This window comes from Xiphophorus hellerii, chromosome 11, assembly GCF_003331165.1.
Source record: "Xiphophorus hellerii strain 12219 chromosome 11, Xiphophorus_hellerii-4.1, whole genome shotgun sequence".
Classification (NCBI taxonomy): Eukaryota; Metazoa; Chordata; class Actinopteri; order Cyprinodontiformes; family Poeciliidae; genus Xiphophorus; species Xiphophorus hellerii.
The window spans coordinates 3891346-3909841 of record NC_045682.1 but is presented as its reverse complement, the minus strand read 5'-3'; the positions used below and the strand labels follow the sequence as shown (position 1 = coordinate 3909841).

Sequence of the window (18496 nt, the reverse complement as noted above, 5' to 3'; positions counted from 1 at the left end):
GTTTATTTGAATTTTTTTTACATATTTTTTATGTTGTATAAAGTATGTAAAACATTATGACCTCATTCGGCCCAAACAACCAAATAAAATGTTTAGTTTCTGTTCTTATGACACATCCTGGGCCAGGGTTTGTAAAATCCTCAGTCTCAGTGTAACAGCGGTGCTGCAGCTGATAATCCTTTAATTTCATGGGTGTGTTTTTCAAACTTGTGTCATCGTAATCGTTGTTTGACTCTTAAGGGACAATTTCTGTTTCCTAAAAGCACTCTTGTGGAGCGAAAAGAAATATATTACCACTTCTCTTCAAGCTGCATGTTTAAACACCAATAAATATTACTAAATGTGTCCTGGAGACACTAAAAATGTAATATGAGGGGGAGTTTTTTTTTTTCCAAACTGACTCTAAATCCTGTCCAGTCAGGATGAATACTCTGCTGAAGCAGCAGCCTGCTCCCAGCGACACACAAGTATTAATTTCTGCAAACCATTAGAGGCTGGAATGAGTAATCTAATGTGAAACAGCTGCGTTACTCGTGTGATACAAGCTTTTAAACAGCAAGTGGCTGCTTTCCCCACAGACTCACCTCTTCGCTGTGAAGTGGATGCGGTGGCTGTGCTCCAGGATCTTCATCAGCGTCTTGGTGTCGTACTCCGAGGGCTTCTTCAGGATGACTCCCTCAGGCAAACCGTGGGCCACCACACAACCGGGGTCCTTCTGGATCCACTCGTAAGGCACAGGGACCAGGCTGCTTTTACCCAGAGCCTCACCTGCGAGTCACAAGACACGGTTCAGACGGATAAAGTCAATCCCCGCCCTTCAAATAAAGCGTAGAACAGTCTTACTGTAGAGGACGGTGAAGACTTCCTCCACCATCTTCCTCAGAACAAAGACGTTGGACTGGGGGTCTGATGGCGCTCGCTGTTTCGCATGTTCGCCGTCTTTACTCAGCTTGATGGGATCGCTTTCCTGGTCTTTGGTATGGGTGTTCACGGCGGTCAGACTCTGCAGACACGGCGCTCCTGAAGCCAGGATGAAAAGTGAAATGCTAAAAACGGCTCACAAACACGCAACTGCAGTTCAAGCTAGGATTGGGCAATATGGCCTAAAGATAAATCGTTCTGGTTTTCTTCCATTTCACTCACTTACTTTTCCAAAAAGAGAGATTTAAAGTGACAGAAAATATTTCCAAGTTGCTTTTATTTCAATCATCCCTTGTGAATTGAATTGTTGTTGAATTACGAGAACATCATAATATTACAAGGAAAGATTCAATTTTATGTAAAAAATTATGTGAAAAAAGTTGTTTTAATGAGAAAAGGCTTCATTATCAGGACGTAATGTGAGCAGCTCAGTTCATATGGTGCTTTCTTCAAAATAAGACACATTCAGTTGCACAATCATTTCAAAGGCCTGCTGCTGATAATAATTTGTTGCTGATATGTTAAAAGATCAAGTATTTCCATCTTGTAAAGTTATACTAATGTATAACTTTACAAGATGCTCAATATTCCTCATTTGAATTCTTTATTTTTCTCAAAAGCAATATCTGTAAAAATAAAATAAGCTACTACTTTATTCTCCTAATATTACCACTTTACTCTTGTGATATTATGACCTTATTCTCGTAAATAAATTAAAATCTTAGCCAAGCCCTAAAACTGTGTTGTATAGCTGACCTGAATTCAAAGTCTAAATAAATAGAAGCTGTGAAACATGCTTGTCAAACAAGATGGCCGCGCTACCATCAAGAAAACTTGGTATGAATCTTGCCAGATCATTGACCTTTCTTCTTAGGAGGCCTGGAAGAGTTTATCTTTTATTTGGTTCTCACCGTTCACTGTTGGAACAATAAATGCTCCAAGAAAGTCAAGTCCTTTTTGATTACGCTACCCACTGTGTTTCCATCAATGTGGTTTTTTTTTAAAGCGCATTTTTAAGTATCGCATTAGAAAAGGTTAATGGAAATGGCAAAATTGTAAATAAAAAAACCCCAAAAACTTTAAACTGTCTGGCTTGAAATGGTTTTTGGCTTTTCTCAAAAAACGTTAAACCGCTAAGAGAGAAGCTGGAAACACAAGTAGAGGGAAAACATGTAAACTCCATGGATAGAGACGAAAGGCCGGGATTCAAACCCAGGACCTTGTTGCTGCAATGCAACGACAGCATCAATTGATTTATAAATAAATTAAAACTCTGAGAAGTGTAAAGAAATCTTCTGATACTTTAATTGTGTAACAGGGATAATCCAATGGGAAAGGTCAGGAGTTTATCCTTCAAACTGATTTTGTTTTATGACTGATCGGTTTAGGAACACAGTGTGAAATTATAATACCTTCCCACACTTTAAAGCCTAAAACAGGTTTATTTTTATCCTGCTTCACAACACAAAGGTGGAAAAGCAACCGGATAACAGATGAGGCATGTTGTAGTGATTTTTCTATTTTTATTGAGGGAACTAAATTTAATCCAGATTGTTTCAGCAATTTTTGCAAGCCTCTCACACCTGATCCTTAACTACAAAACGCATAAAAACCGCATTATGCATCAACTTGTAGATACTGTGCAGTTTTAAAGAGATCGAGAGAAAACATGATTCTGTTACGCTTCTGTTGATTTGATCACTTCACATTGAAGTAATCTGACGCTGGGCTAAAACACAAACAGCTGCGGTTGCCTAAGCTTCTGGCTCAATCAGAATGTTAAAACCCAGCGGAGACTCGACTGCGCAACTGCCTCGCAGCTGTTGACGTAAACGGAATAAGTAAACGTCTAATCAAGAGCGGGAAAGCGGTGTGGCTCACGGCAAAACTTGTAGAAGTCCGTTTGGATTTCCCGCCTGGAGTTGAGGAACATTCTGCCCTTTTCCGTCCCCACGGCGATCACGCTGTCTTCGTGCACGGTGACGCACGCCACCTCTGCGTTGAGTTTAGACATCGCCATGCACTGCAACACGGCGAGAGACAGGATTCAGAAGCATAGAAACCTTCAGTTATACTTCATACTCCAATTAGATGGTTCACACACTTTTCCCACAGTAAAATTCAAACACATTTCAAGCATTTTCAAGGTAAGTTTTCAAACTTTCCCAGCATAACACTTTGAAATGTTATATTACTTATTACTGTTATTAATAATGTCTTATGGTAGTATTCTACACTCTACAGCTGGGACTAGGTCATCTAAAATATAACTAAATTTCATGTTTTGAACACACACACAGCCTATACACCTAACTGGTCTGGGAACCAAACACTAACAAAATAAAATCTGAAATTTCAATAACTTTGCTTAATGTGTGAAACATAATCCAACTTTGTTTCAATTGCACAGATCAATACGTCACCGAGCCATTGGGAATAATAAATATTCAATAAATGGAAACAATCCAAATAAATAACGCTGCAGTAATGTTTAACCACAATACATAAAGAAAGTTAGAATAAAATCTATTTAAAAATTCTTGCCAAGTTTTCTGGTATTTAGCAAATAGAAATCATTTTGGTAATTCTAACTGACCTAAAACCAGCGAAGAAGAAGAGTGAGGGGGAAAAAAATCTCTTTTTATTAGGTGTATGAAAGTATATGGTTTTTCCAAATATATTTTATAATAATATTTTTCTTTGTTTGTCAAGATATTATACAACGTTGTTCACATTATATACATTTAGCAAAACTTACATAACTGACTATTTTTTGATAAAACATATAAAACACCATACAAACATGAAGAAAGAAATAATTTAAAAGAGAGAAGAAAAAAAAAAGTTGGGAGGTGAAGGACAAAAAATAATAAGAATATTTTACTTTGTGACATGGTGGGTTAATTATTTTAGTCCACACACTGAAACCCAAATTTAGGTTTTCAATCAAACATTAGATTGCACTTTATTACAAAATTGTGCAGGTTGAATATCAAGCATTTTCAAAGGCTTCATACAGAAGTCAAGCACTTTCCAAACCTGGAAAACAGAATTCAAGCATCTTCAAGGATTTCAAGCACCTGTACAAACCCTGAATTATCAAAACTCTAAAGTAGCTGTATAAATCCGTACCGTTTCTGGGTAGATCTCAGTTTGATAGTATCATGAAAACAGCAGATGCAGAACGTACCACTGAATCGAGGGCGGACACCAGGCTGGTGAGTATCTCCTGCCTGGCGGACAGCAGCTGGACCTGCGGCTCGCCACGGGAGCTGGCCCTCAGGCCGTCACACGCCAGCTTCCTCATCTGAGCCATACCTCTGCAAAAACAAAGACGAAGGCGCATTTAAGGAGGCGCATATCAAATAAAAACTAGGCCTTCAAACACTTATGCATCTTGTACTTTTTCATATTCTTTTGTATGACAAACACAAGTTTTAATTTATTTTACACACAGAGTAATGTTCACTTACAAAGAAAAAGTGAAATACATGGTTTTCATACTTTTTTTATAAATAAAATTTGAAAAGTGGGGAGTCTGAGCAGCATGATGCTGCCACCACCATGTTTCCCTGTGGGGATGGTGTTCTGAGAAGAGCTGGGCAATATGGCATAAAAATAAACTCTTAGATTTGTTCATCAAATCTAAGAGTTTTAAAACAGAGCCAGTTTTAATCGTTTGTTGTTTTTTTTCCCAACCATTCTTTTCTAAAAAAAAAAAAAAGTCAAATAACAGAAAATATTTTCAAAAAGTGGCTTTTATTTGAGTCATTCCTTCTGTGAGTTCACAATGCAGTACTAGGGCCAGGCTATGAGATTTTTTATTTAATTATGACAATGTGCTCATAATACTAGCACAATATACTGTAGATCCAGATTTTGCAGAAAAAATGTTTTAAAACACAAAATCATACCAAATGTTTTTGCTCTAGTTTGTAGTGCAAATGACTCAGTACACTTGAAATCAGATAAAACTAACTTAAAAGTAATTTTTCAGCAAAAATATAGGAGGAGCTCAATAATTCCTTAATATTACCAAAAAAGTTGTTTTTGTCTTATTTCAAGTGCACAAAGGTATTTGCACTAGAAACTAGACCAAAAATACTTGGTAAGATTTTGTTTTTGCAGTGTAGTCCTCATGTAATTACTACTCTATTTTTCTAATATTAAAATGAATGCTTGTAATATTATGACTTTCTTCTCATGAATAATACAAAATGTAATCTTAACCTAATATCCCATCATAGACTTGAACTGAATTTAAAGTTCAAGTAAATACAAGCTGTAAAACGCGCTTAAAAAGAGAAGACCCAAAAAGAATTGATTTTCCGAAAATTTCATCTTCAAAAACAAACAGAAAAATCATTTATAATCAGTAAAATTGCTTTATAGCTGAGAATAACATGCACAGTGTTTTGCGTCTAGGCCAAAAAGTTTCATTTTGTTATCTTCTGACCAGAGCACCTCTTCCACATGTTTCTCCATCTTCTTTCTAATGCTCTTCTGTAAACCATGTTAGATCTATCCTCTCACATTTCATCTTTATGACTTCACCACATTGCTCTTGTCTTAGCTGATCCTCCAGGGAACATAATGGCAAAAATAAAAAAAGATCACGCTAATCCATCCATCCATCCGTTTGACAGACGCCTGTATCCCTAGAGTCATATTCCTGGAATATCTAAAAGGCAAATCCATCAAAAAGCTGCCGTTGTCAGTTAAAGATGATTAGAGCGCTCAGAGGATGTCATATGATACCCTTTACACCGGATTTTCTCTCCTTGACAGATGGTGCAGGAAGAGTATTGACTTAAGGTGGACAAGACGACTCTTAAGTTTCTATCAAAAGTTCAACTGCAGTTAATATGCAGCCGAAAGATCGTTTTATTAAAAACATCCGAGTTGAATCATGCATAAAGGGGAAAACAGTCATGGAAACAAAAAGAAAAGAAAAAAAACAAAAAAGATTTTAAAAAATGCTCTGCGCTGAAACCCGTCTCCGTGGAAACTAATCTCGGGGCATTTGAACAATGCAGCTCTGGCCTTTAATCTCTCCAGACACTGGGAGCCATTATCCTAGCCTCTGGCAAACCCAAACCACTGACTCAATAGAGGCGAGGACAGAGAGGAGGGTGGGCGTGGTGGGATTCAGCTGCACACCAGTCTGAGCGTGCCAAGTCCATCTAAATCTGCCTCCCCTCAGGCCACACAGCAAACATTAGACTCCCTCCCTCCCTTCCAAAATTATTATGGCCTCAAAATAGATGGCCTGCTTTCCTCTCATATTTAGAAAGGCGGAAGGCTAGGAGGAGGACGATGGAGATAAGCAAGCAGAGGCTTGGGATAATCAGTCTGGGAGGACGGTCATGTTTCTAAGGAACCCAGATGAAGGTTTTCGGTGGAGTCTTTGATCTCCGCTGCTCTGTTGGTGGTCGCCATGCAAATATTATTCACTAATACTTCATCCAGAGAAAAAGTTTAGTAGTTATTATCTCAACCAAAAGAGTCTCAATCGTTCCTGATGCAGAGTTTCCCCACAGTATACAAGCCTGGCAGGCCACCAGGCTTTACTTGGAAACCCCACCAGGCCAAGCACTGCTTGTTCATTTCATTCATTTCTTTATAAAACAGACACAGTAGCTGTCTTTCCATGACAAACGTGCAAAAATCTTTGTTACTATTCTGATGTCAAGAAAACACAATTTTGCAATAGCAGTGTTTCTAATAAATAAGAAATGAAGTTAAAATTAGGCGTGAATAAGTTTGTTCACACAATAAGTCATTAAAAATCATGGCAGCGACATAATCTCATGTAAAGAGTTACATGATAATCTCATGTAACTCTTTACATGAGATTATGTCGCTGAAAATCCTGATAATTCAGTCATGGCGCTAGCACTCAACCATCAGCCATCAGAGGAGACATCTGCGTCTTATTCAGACGCTGGAGCAACAAGCCCTTCAAATTTGAGACTGGCTACGTAGGCGCCATTTTTTGGATATTTGTAGTCGGCAATGTTATAGAAGTGCTTTGGATTCAACACGTTGAAACGACAACTTTTTATGAGTTGTGGGATGCTGTGGGAGCTCTGGTGGAGCCAGCAGCACATTGTCCCCAAAAAGCACAAAAACAAACCATCATCCTACTACCACTTACTGTTTCCATTGCAGTTTTGCGACTATTTCGATACAGCTGAAAAACGACCTCATCCTAGTGCAAAAACCTTCTATTGAAAAACAGGAGGATTTTCTTAACTGCCATTTTTCCATTATGAAAACGAGCAAATTTGTTTTCATAATTTCAATTTGGGCATGGTTCTATGGTTAATCGAAAAGCAGCTTTTGATAGCAAAATTACAGTTGAAGCATTGAACTGAGCTCAAGGTCAAGGGACTAATCACGACGTCTTTGCACACTTTTGCAGCGCCTGGTTGTGCACTTCTGTAATATACTGGAGATCAAACACCACACCACACACTCAAAATAGTCTGTTGGGATGTGTTCTTGTGGAGCAGACGTTGTCAGTGAGTACTGCACCAAGCTACACGCATACAAGCCTCACTGCTTGCTTGACTCGCTCAACTCAAACCTCTAGAAGTTTGAGTTGAGCGAACTCAACTGAAACTTGAGTTCACTCAAGTTTGAGTTGTCGCTCAAGTTTTGTCTCAAAATCTTTTTTTGAGACAAAAAGATTTGTCTCGATTTTAGAGGTCTGCTCTGAGCGTTCAGTGAGACTGATGTGAGAGCAAACATGTTTCCATTTTTTAACACAAAAACATGGTGGGCCGCTGGTGGACTATTGCTCCAACCACTGGGTTTAGTAAGTTTCCTTGGGGAAACTCTGCTGATGTCATTCTCATTTCAGCCAGCTGTATTCAGGATCTCATTCTTTCAGTCTCAGTCCATATCTCAGGACTATAAGTGAAGGTAAACAGAACAGTAAATAGAAAGTGTCGTTCAGTTAGCTCAGCTCTTTCTTCACTATGTCAGACTAGAGTAAGGCCCATATTAGTGCAGCCAGAGTCAATTCATCTCCCACTTGATCCTACTGTGGGGAAAGACTTAGACTTAGACTTGTACTTTATTGATCCTTTGGGAAGACTCCCTCAGGAAATTTAAGTTACCAGCAGCTCCCAGGCAAAAAACAAAGATAACACACAGTAAGTAAAAGTGCAAAAGAATACAAAATACAAATTAAATACTAAGGTACACACCAAATGTGAGTAACCAAAACCTTAAATTATGCAAGAAAAACCTTAAATTATGCAAGAAACAAGGAATAAGAATATAGAATATAAGTAAATATAAATACAACACAAAAAAAATATAAGAATTTGGCGGATAGATTGACCAGTGATATCGTATTGCACTATGTGGTTTGACCTGATAAGTATGGAGAAAAATACAAGGGGTCACTACTCCTTCCACCCTCTGTCCTGTGTCACCTGCCCCCCCCCAATGAGGAATTGTACAGTCTGAAGGCATGGGGGACAAAAGAGTTCTTAAATCTATTGGTCCGGCACTTGGGAAGCAGCAGTCTGTCACTCAGGGATTACGTGACACGCAGCCTGAAAAGTAGGACATGTCCGGGAAAAAGAGGACGTCTGGTCACCCTATTTTAATATGCTAGTTTTTTACAAAAATTATCTTTAAAGGAAAAATAAAAAGAATAATGTTTGATGATAGCAACACTGTTGCATCATCTGACATAGTTACAAAGCAACCAAAGACGGCTTCCCTCCTCTGCTATTGGGGACATTTAAAAGTTCAATAATCCACCAGAAAAAAAGCGGGTACAGGGTTTTCTTAAACATTTAAACTCACTATTCTCACACAGCCCACACTCTCTTTACACAGTGAAAGCATCAGATTCAACAGGCAATGAAAATAAATGAATATGAATCTTTTTGTTCAAGTGTTACAGTACCTCTACATCTTTCCTAATTATCATGGGCCATACAGAACAAAGTAGAAAACGGTGCATATTTGTTATTGTGGTGACGTTGGGTCCATTTGTCACAGAACACAGGATTTACTAGAAAACACGTCTGTAGCTCAAAACAAAGGTCAAGCTATATCTGCCTTATGCTGTGACACGCCGTCTCAGGGCCAACCGCACCAGCATATGGTCTCACAAGGGGTCTGAGGATCTCATCTCGGTACCTAATGGCAGTCAGGCTACCTCTGGTGAGCACATGGAGGGCTGTGCGGCCCTCCAAAGAAATGCCACCCCACACCATTACTGACCCACTGCCAAACCGGTCATGCTGAAGGATGTTGCAGGCAGCAGACCGCTCTCCACGGCGTCTCCAGACTCATGTGGTCAGTGTGAACCTGCTTTCATCTGTGAAGAGCACAAGGCACCAGTGGCGAATTTGCCAATCCTGGTGTTCTCTGGCAAATGCCAAGCGTCCTGCACGGTGTTGCGCTGTGAGCACAACCCCCATCTGTGGACGTCGGGCCCTCATACCATGGAGTCGGTTTCTAACCGTTTGTGCAGACACATGCACATTTGTGGCCTGCTGGAGGTCATTTTGCAGGGCTCTGGCAGTGCTCCTCCTGTTCCTTCTTGCACAAAGGCGGAGGTAGCGGTCCTGCTGCTGGGTTGTTGCCCTCCTACGGCCTCCTCCACATCTCCTGGTGTACTGGCCTGTCTCCTGGTAGCACCTCCAGCCTCTGGACACTACGCTGACAGACACAGCAAACCTTCTTGCCACAGCTCGCATTGATGTGCCATCCTGGATGAGCTGCACTACCTGAGCCACTTGTGTGGGTTGTGGAGTCCGTCTCATGCTACCACGAGTGTGAAAGCACCACCAACATTCAAAACTGACCAAAACATCAGCCAGACAGCATAGGTACTGTTAAGGAAAAATAATTATTTTTAGTGCTTAATACAGTTAATCTTACGACATGTGTAAAAGGTATATTCAACACTCTTATTGGGAACAGTTTTCTGTTGAGCATTTGGGATTGAGCCAGATGAGCAGGCATTCAGACAAACAGGGGCCAAAATGCAGATCACTCAATAGGGTCTCCCTGCTGTGAGGCCAAACCACGCAGCCATAAAATTAGCATTTTCCTTGGGAGAGAGAGACTTTACATTTCACAGGTATCTGTGAGGTCTTATCTCAGGATTTTACTGTGCCCAGAATGACCGTGGGAGCCACGGGGGGTCAGGGCGCAGCGATGCGCTCTTTGTCTCGCCAGAAGCCAGATGGCCTTTTGATCTTTGCGTAGATCAGGGGGAGTTCCAAGTTTCTCTGAGTGCTTAAGGGAGTTTCCAGTTGGTCAACAAGAGGAACGCCTTGAGTGCATAAATTAAATAGGAAAACACCTCCTTACTATAAGATTACGTGTCAGGAGAAAAAATACAGAGAGCGGCCAACATTTTGCCTTTTTGCATCGGCTCTCTCCAAAGACGCGTCTTTGCCTTTTTGTTCGACTTTGTTTTGTGTTTGTCTGTCTTCCCCTTGTCTGTCTTTATTTTTATGAGAAAAATGCATATCTCTGTTCCTCTGCAGTTTTGTTGTTGATTGCTTTGTGTGAGATTAAACTCTGTGATCTGTGACGTCAACGCTCTTTGTTGTTGTTTCACTTTAGCGCACGCCGCCGCCACTCGCTGAGGACTCGGAAGATTAAGGAGGAAAGAGCCAAACGTTTTGTCCAAAGTTAACATTAAATTATCCCTCTTTTAATAGTACTGAGAAGTGGTCTGTGGTCCCAACTGCAGAACCACTCCTTTATTGAGTGTGTCTTGCTAATTGCCAATAATTTCCACCTGTTGTCTATTCCATTTGCACAACAGCAGGTGAAATTGATTGTCAATCAGTGTTGCTTCCTAAGTGGACAGTTTGATTTCACAGAAGTTTGATTTACTTGGAGTTATGTTGTGTTGTTTAAGTGTTCCCTTTATTTTTTTGAGCAGTGTATATATATATGTATAAATGTATGTATAAAGCCTCCCAGGAGGCTGGAGAATGTGAACTGGCTTTGCTGTTGCCTAGCAACATTGCATACATTAGATTATTCGACTGATGGAATCTGATGATGTCACAGTGTTATCATGTCATAAAGGACATCATATCCTTGAATATCCTGCATCTGAATCAAACTTGCAGATCTCAAGCAGCAGAACGGACGTTGGTTTTTCCATATTGGATTTAACTTTGCATTTTTTCGTAGCTTTTCTGATCGATCAGTTGGACAGTCAAAATGTCGTCATCTGATACTGATTCATTAACAGAGCACCAAATTAAACGAATGACCAGAGATGAATTGGTCATCGTGCTTGTGGATTGGTTGCAAAGATTAAAAGAGAGATCTGCGATACTTATTAAGGAGAACACACTACAGGAGGACTTGGAAAAAGCTAATGAACAAATTGAGCTTCTAAATGAGAACATTGATTCACTCAACAAAGAGCTAAACACATCTCTCAAGAAAAACAATGACCTGGAAAATCAGGTGATCCCAAAGTTAAAACAAGAGATAGAGAACCAGAGATCCCACAGGAATCAATTGTGGTCTGAGGTAATAAGCTACCAAGGTAAAGTCAAAGAGCTTCAAACCTCTTTGAAAAACCTTGAGAGGGAATCAAAACTGCAAGTTGAGAAGACATTGGATGAAAAAAAACAAGTGATGTTGCAAATTACAGCATTCACAGTCAAGGGTGAAAAGCATGAAAGTGAAGTGGAGAAACTTCAGCGCGAATTGTCCAGAAAGAAAAACGACATTGGCATTAAGAACATTGAAATTATGAAAGAGAAAGAAAAGTCCAAAGTTCTTGAGGCCACAATAAAAGCTCTGGAAAAGAAGCTAATGGAGGCAGAGAAGGAAAATAAAAATCTTGTAAAAAATCTTTTAAAAACTCCAAGGGAGGAAGCTATAGAGAAAACTAAGATAGCGTTTGAAGTACTGATGGATAACCAGGCATTAGTCAAGGAAAAGCAGAAGAGCAGGGCATTACAAGAATGTCTGACAAGAAAAGATCGCCAGCTGCATAAACTCTTGGAGGAGCAAGGTAAGTGCCCCCCCAGGTTCCCACATCTAAAGAGAGAGGCTGATGTGGTGAAAAAAAGTTTTGAACCCAAAGCATCTGATTTTAGAGAGCAGAAGAGACCACATACATCTTTCAATTTTCAGACAGAGGCACAAGCCAAAAACAGGCCAAAGGATCAAGATCACATTAAAGAAGTCACCAGCCAAGAGTTTAAGGCCAGAAAAGTGTCCACCAGTGAGAGGAGAGAATACAAGGATTTGAAGGAATCCACAAATAGCGAAATGGCTAGGGCAAAAGATAATATTGCTGTGGTACGACCTAAAATCGAAAGCAAAGCTAACGACATAACTAAACGACGAATTGAATATTTACCATTTATTAATTCATCAACCCACCAGCCACCCAAAACAAAATCGGTTCATAATCAAAGAACTTTGCGCCCGAGTGAAGGCAAGTTATTGCCAGATTTTAAAGAGCTCCTGACAACACCAGGAAAGATAAAGCTGCTAAAGCCAACACCCCCTCAACAAAGGAAGCCTGAAATGCCACAATTTACATCAGCAGGCAGGAAACTCAGGGAAAACAGAGGTGAGAAAAAATAGCAAAAATGGTCGCCTAAATTAGTGATTAGTTTAATTGGTCTTTTTCAAATTTACCTTTGTCTCTCACTCACTTACTGTTGGAGAAACTCTTTAAATGGACACAGTCTTTAAACTCAATACATAGGTTTTCTCCGGGTGCTCCGGTTTTTCCTACCTTTGGGGAAAAAAGTGATTAGGTTAATTTTTCTCTTAATTTTACCTCTGTGTCTCACTCACTGACTGTTAGAGATACAAAGAATATGAACTTATCTAGAAGCGAAGCTGAAAGCGGAAGCAGCAAAACAGCAGTTTTGCCCACCTGTCAGGCATGGCGAATACTTTTTGACTTGACGCTTTAAAGCTGAAGCTGAATGTAGAAACAAAACTGAAGCTACAGGATTTCTTCAACTCCTTTAGTCAGTTTATTTTCAAACTACTTGTTGGATATTTTTCTGTTCCAGACGACTCAGAAAGTCTTGGATGTTTTATTATTTTTTTTAGCTTGAAGAACTACAAAAAATGAATTTATTATTATTTGTTGCAATCAGTTCCCTTTAATATTATTTTTAATTTTGCAAAACAGTCAATTTCTACAAAAACTGTCTAAAGTTATAAAATGAGAAAACAAATAATTTGTTGCAGCTTTAAAGAGATACCAGCTGACTTGTTGTCTGTAAACTAGAGGTGGGCAACATGAAATTTTATTGTGATATTTTGTACTATCATGGAGCCTTGGCGAAAATTCAAACTGGGAGACTCGACCAGCTTCACCACATCATCTAATCACTACGCCCGACCGCAGCCAATCCGGACCGGAACTTCACGCCGCTCCAGCCAATCGTCGTCCAAAGACACCTTTAAAAGTCCAAGCTACCCTGGAGTCTTCCTGCTCGTCAGCCGTGCTTCGAACCTACGTGAACGCTTCTCCTACCTCTCCGACATTCAGTCAACAAATTTCAGCTGCCTTCCGTCCGCCCAGATCCAGGGAGTATCCCTCACCGACCGGCTGCGCTCCTGTCGACTCCCCGCTACTCCTCACCAATCTAACCGCTCTCATCACGCCTTCCTTCGGCCTCCATCGGCGACGACGAGCCGGAATTTTCCGTCCTCCCCTCGTTGACGTCGCAGTCCTCCGCTATCTGCCCGGTTCCCCGCTCCGGCTCACCATAGGCTGCTGCGGCTCATTGGCGCTGTCCCCCGCAGCAAGCGCTGGTCGTCTCCACGATCCGCCGTGGCTGCACCGACGCACGTCGGCTCTTCCTGCTCGTCCCACCATGGACTCGATCGTTGCCCGATCGTCTCTCCCAGTTCACCTCCGAGAGAACGTCGCATCAGACCGCTGCGCTCACCTCCACCTATCTCGGCTCGCAGCTGGCTTGTCAGCCTCATCAACCCGCAGCTTCATTTGCGCCCATCGGGCGTCGTCTAGGTAAGACTTACCTGCTCCTGACTCGTTCATTCTCCCTTCGCTTTACGTCTCAGTGCCTTTAACTCATGTTTACCACGCCTCCTATCGCCGGTCAGTCTTGGCATTTCCAGGGTCGCGACTAGCTCGTTCCGTTAGTTCCCCGCTCAGGCCGCCGTAGCCCTCTCTTCCCTCTGTTGCTAAGATCGCTCCAAATTCTGTCAGTAGTTCCAGTTTGCATTTCAGCTCATTCTGGCCTCCGCCCCACCGGCCGCTGGTCTCCTAATCGCAGCACCATTTTCTTAAAGCTTTTCATGACTAGTAGAGGGGATCCGCCTAAAGTTCCATATAAAACGCACCTGAAAACAAACGGAGTTATGGGCAATCTTTTATTTACAATTCCTCTTTTCTGGGAAAAAAAAAAGCCGTGCTGCCCACCCAACTGCCCCTTCTACTCCAGATCCATTCAAACAGCCCATCCACACAGACGGCAGAGCGTCCGAGCGCTACAGCTCCAAAATGGTGCAGTCATCAGGTGTCTGAAAGAGAAAATACCTTAACTATGGACCCAGCAGGTAGATTACCCGAGATCAGAGACCCAGCCTACCTAGATCGGCGCTTATCATCTGGTGAACCAGGTGGAAGCGTAACAACGCTGCAGGAACACACGAATGGCTTCATTAGTAGGTCCAGCATCCACAACAACCGCAATCCCAGCCATTGACCGTAGATGGCTTGACGATCTCAGTTGAGCAATCAGGAACACAAGCCACTCAGGCAGCCGACATACACGGGGAGAAACAGTCACGCACACACACCTTAGCAGCTCCATCAATCACGGGCCGCTCCTGGTGCACAAAGCCGGGAGGATGGTTCTCCTTCCCCGTCAGTCGGGCCAATGTCGCACCCCGAGTAGTCTGATCATCATGAGCTGCTCGTAGACTCTCTAATTTTGCAGCTTCATTGCAGCCAGCAGACCGGATCTCATCTGCGTACTTTCCAGTCGTCAATCTTAACCTCCACCCTTGAACAGTCAGCTTCACCTGCACAGCGATCCGAACTTCACGAGTCCTTTTTCAAGTGATTCATAGTTCACAACGCCGCTCGCTCTGACAGCTTTCTTTCCTCGTCATCCATTGGTTCCGACCCATATCAAGGAGGCATACACACAGTTAGTACGCAGACATGCGCGCTAGGTGGTCAGCGTCATCTGTACAGCCGTCAGTTCGATACACACGACGGGATAAAACCAGCCAATGTTCTTCTGGTAAATGGATGGTCAGTAATTACCGCTGGAGCTAGTCGTAGCCGACCACAAAGCTCGCTCGTATAAAACAAGCCTCCCGTTCCCCGATAATCCGACTGCTTACCACCAAGCCGGACCGTCGCTGGCAATACGGCTTACGAAGATCTAACTTCCCCGTTATGTGGCCGATTACCTAAAAGCGTTTCGGTAATCCCCTTCTGTCGGTCGCTACCACCCGTTGGAGCAGGACGTATGGCGATCTTCATTGGCAGGAAACTAAACTCCGGCCCGACGTCGACTCTCGGTCTCGTGTACGTGCTCTAGTCTACCGCGCAGTAGGAATCCTGACTTATTCTACCCTTTTCCTTGCGTTCTCTAAAAGAGCTTTTGGGGGATTTACAGGCCCCTATTATTTAGCGATCCAACTTCGTCTCATTGCCCCCAGCATAAGATAAAAACACTCCAGGATTTCGAGAATTACATCCATGCATTCATCCATAGTTGCATTAATTAATTAATTAGTTAAGCAGGATTCGTATATCCGTACAACTTAATCATATTACAGCAGATCACAGGCAGCCAGTCTGCCCCTCCAGGTCCAGTTATAATTCCCACATCTGCCTCCGTGCAAAGCATTCCTACAGCTTCCCTTCTTCAGTTCTTTCCTACATCCGCAGTCTGCTCACTGGAAGCAACTTTCACGCTAAGCTTTAGCAACCTAGCACATCATCTAGTCTAGTCTGGTCATCTAGTCTAGTCGAACCCCGCTGTGAATTCCTTCTCAAGGGATTTCTAAGCATAGCTCCTCTAATCCTGATAGCTGGAAACCCATCTCATTCCCATCACTTGGGAATCTCATCACTGCACACCAATCCGGTGCCTTCATCCCCTACATCAGAGCTCCACTCATGCGCTTTCCTCCTAGCCTTCTATGGATTTCTGATACGGAGTGAGTTCACATCTGCATCTAAAGTATTCAATCTGTTAGAGACTATCTAACTCCAATACTAAATTCTTCCCTGACCACTACAACCGCTGCCTGGTTCATCTGCCACCTCAGACTGATCTCAGCTGAGATCTTCCCCCTTGCCACTTCTCGGGCCATTCTTTTAGAATAGGCGTTGCCACATCCCCATCGTCAGGCGTACCTTCAGCTTCTCTCCTTCAGCTCGGCCGCTGGTCATCCCCGGCCTTCTCATCCTATATCCTACCAAATCTTTCAGCTGTGCTCGAAGCTCCACGTGCAATGTCTGCAGGTGAGCATCTCTCCAAATAACTGGTGGTGGAGCCCTAGTCACCGTAAATAGCTACTAAATGGTGAAATACTTGACAATGTTCTTCTTTTGGTTTTATATTCTGTTTTTAAAAAAAAGAGAGTCAAATTAGTTCCTTTTTCTTTTTCTGTACAAAAAAAAAGTGCTGTAATTGTGCGTTAGGCCTGGAGATGGCAAAAAAAAATAAAACAAATAAAAAATATTAAAAATAAATTAAATTAATTGTTTACCAAAATCCCCAACAGTTACTGTAAAATATGTATAGCTAAACATTTCGTATAAATTCATAGTTTTCTTTTTGTTCATTGGTCCCACAGTGACACTTAGTGGTTGATTTGTGCTTTATTTTGAAGAGCGGTAGATTTCTTCTTTGCGTATTTTGTGTTAGGTACTTCCTGTTTCGCTAACCACGCAGAGTCAGCGTTAGAGCCTGAAGAAAAAGAAAAGAAAATTTGTAAAATAGCGCTCTTGGAAAGCAGAATGAGGTAGGAATGTGCTCAATTGTGTTTTGTGAACATTTATGTTTATTTATACATTATGTATCCTTTATTTATGCTACAGTTTTCACGGTGTCTGACAAGAAAGGTTAAGATTAAACTGCACCCGTTCGGAACTCCCTGCGTCTGGCTGTCCATTCCGAGAGGCCGCTACAGTCACCTCTAACATTTATTTCACACCTAGGGAAGCTAGCAGGGCCTAACAGGCCCTCAGCCCTGCCGGCTTGGCCTCGCAGTCCATCACGCTGCTTCGCCATCAGTCCCGCCAGCGTGCGGGCCCTATCGCCTATCAGTCTCGTCAGGCTGCAGGCCCGACTGACGCCTAACAGTTTCGGCAGACTGCAGGCCCTACCGACGCCTATCAATCTTGTCAGATTGCAGGCCCTACCAACGCCTATCAGTCCCATCGACTGCAGGCCCCGACTGACGCCTATCAGTCTCACCGAGCTGCAGGCCCCAAGCGACGCCTATCAGTCTCGTCAGACTGCAGGCCCCAACCAACGTGGTGCGCCTATCAGTCATCCGACTGCAGGCCAGCCAGGCCTCGGCCCAGCTCCCTCTTTTGGGGGGAAGACTATCCCGAGCTCGCCGAGCAGACCGCCTGCTCACGGCGATCCTCGGCTCACGGTCTTCTGCCGGGTCCGAGCGCCAAAGAAATTGTACCATTAAATCTTTTTAACTGCTATTTTCTTCTCCGTGTGAGTCTCTCCAGATTGAAATGATAGCACTGAAAATTAGGATTCAAAAACTATTTGTTTGGTAACTGTTCGACTGTGACTGCATGGCACAGCATTCATAGTGCCACAAATATTGTTAGTGAAAAACATTAGCATTTGAAACAGGCTTCCTTCAGGGCACCACTTAAAGAAAAGTGATTTATTTCACTAACCGTGTTTAATAATTTTTTGAATTTACTGATATTTAAACACAAAGAACATAATAAAAAAAATCATAAAATACTGTCAGTTTTGTATGGAAGCCCGTTTCTGCCACTCTGTTAAAAAAATTAAATAAATTATCTCATTTAATGAGATACTATCTCAAAATAATGAGATACCATCTCATTATTTTGAGATGGTAACTCATTTTAATGAGATAATTTATTTTATTTTTTTAACAGAGCGGCGGAAATGGGCTTCCATAATTAATAGATTACAAACCAGCGTTCTGAAAACTCCGTTCAGTCCCAAAATGAATAAACAGCTGTTTTATTATTTTCCCCGAGGTAAAGTCAGTGACATGGTATTCGTTCGTGTGTGGATGGAGAGATTATGTCTGTTCATAAACCGAAAGCACCAAGGACCACCTCTAAATTCATTGATGTTAAGTTTGAGTGCTAGCGCTGTTGCCTTCATTCGAATAGTGATTGTACTGACATTTCTACTTGCTGCTCTCTGTTCAACAACCCACTGTTCGAGTTTGTCCTCCAACTGTAGCCATCTCGCTTTGTTCCCTCAGAAACCGTTTAGTCTTCTTTACTTGGCGCAGGTCATCTTGTTGCTTCCTCCACTTCCGCACCATTGATTCGTTCATGTTAAATTCTCTCGCTGCTGCTCTATTCCCGTGTTCT

At 42.0% G+C, this 18496-nt stretch overlaps 1 protein-coding gene across 2 annotated transcripts in view; it reads right to left on the bottom strand.

The window, feature by feature from the left end:
• The window catches only part of gtf2ird1 (GTF2I repeat domain containing 1), a 50721-nt gene that overhangs the window by 23983 nt on the left and 8242 nt on the right, over positions 1 to 18496 (bottom strand). For both annotated transcript variants that reach the window (XM_032576601.1, XM_032576602.1), the window contains exons 2-5: positions 4112 to 4241; positions 2803 to 2944; positions 844 to 1020; positions 585 to 768 (exon numbers count right to left, since the gene is read on the bottom strand). In XM_032576601.1, the coding sequence (XP_032432492.1) occupies positions 585 to 768; positions 844 to 1020; positions 2803 to 2944; positions 4112 to 4237 (629 nt within the window). In that variant the 5' untranslated portion in view covers positions 4238 to 4241. The remainder of the gene's footprint in view (positions 1 to 584; positions 769 to 843; positions 1021 to 2802; positions 2945 to 4111; positions 4242 to 18496) is intronic.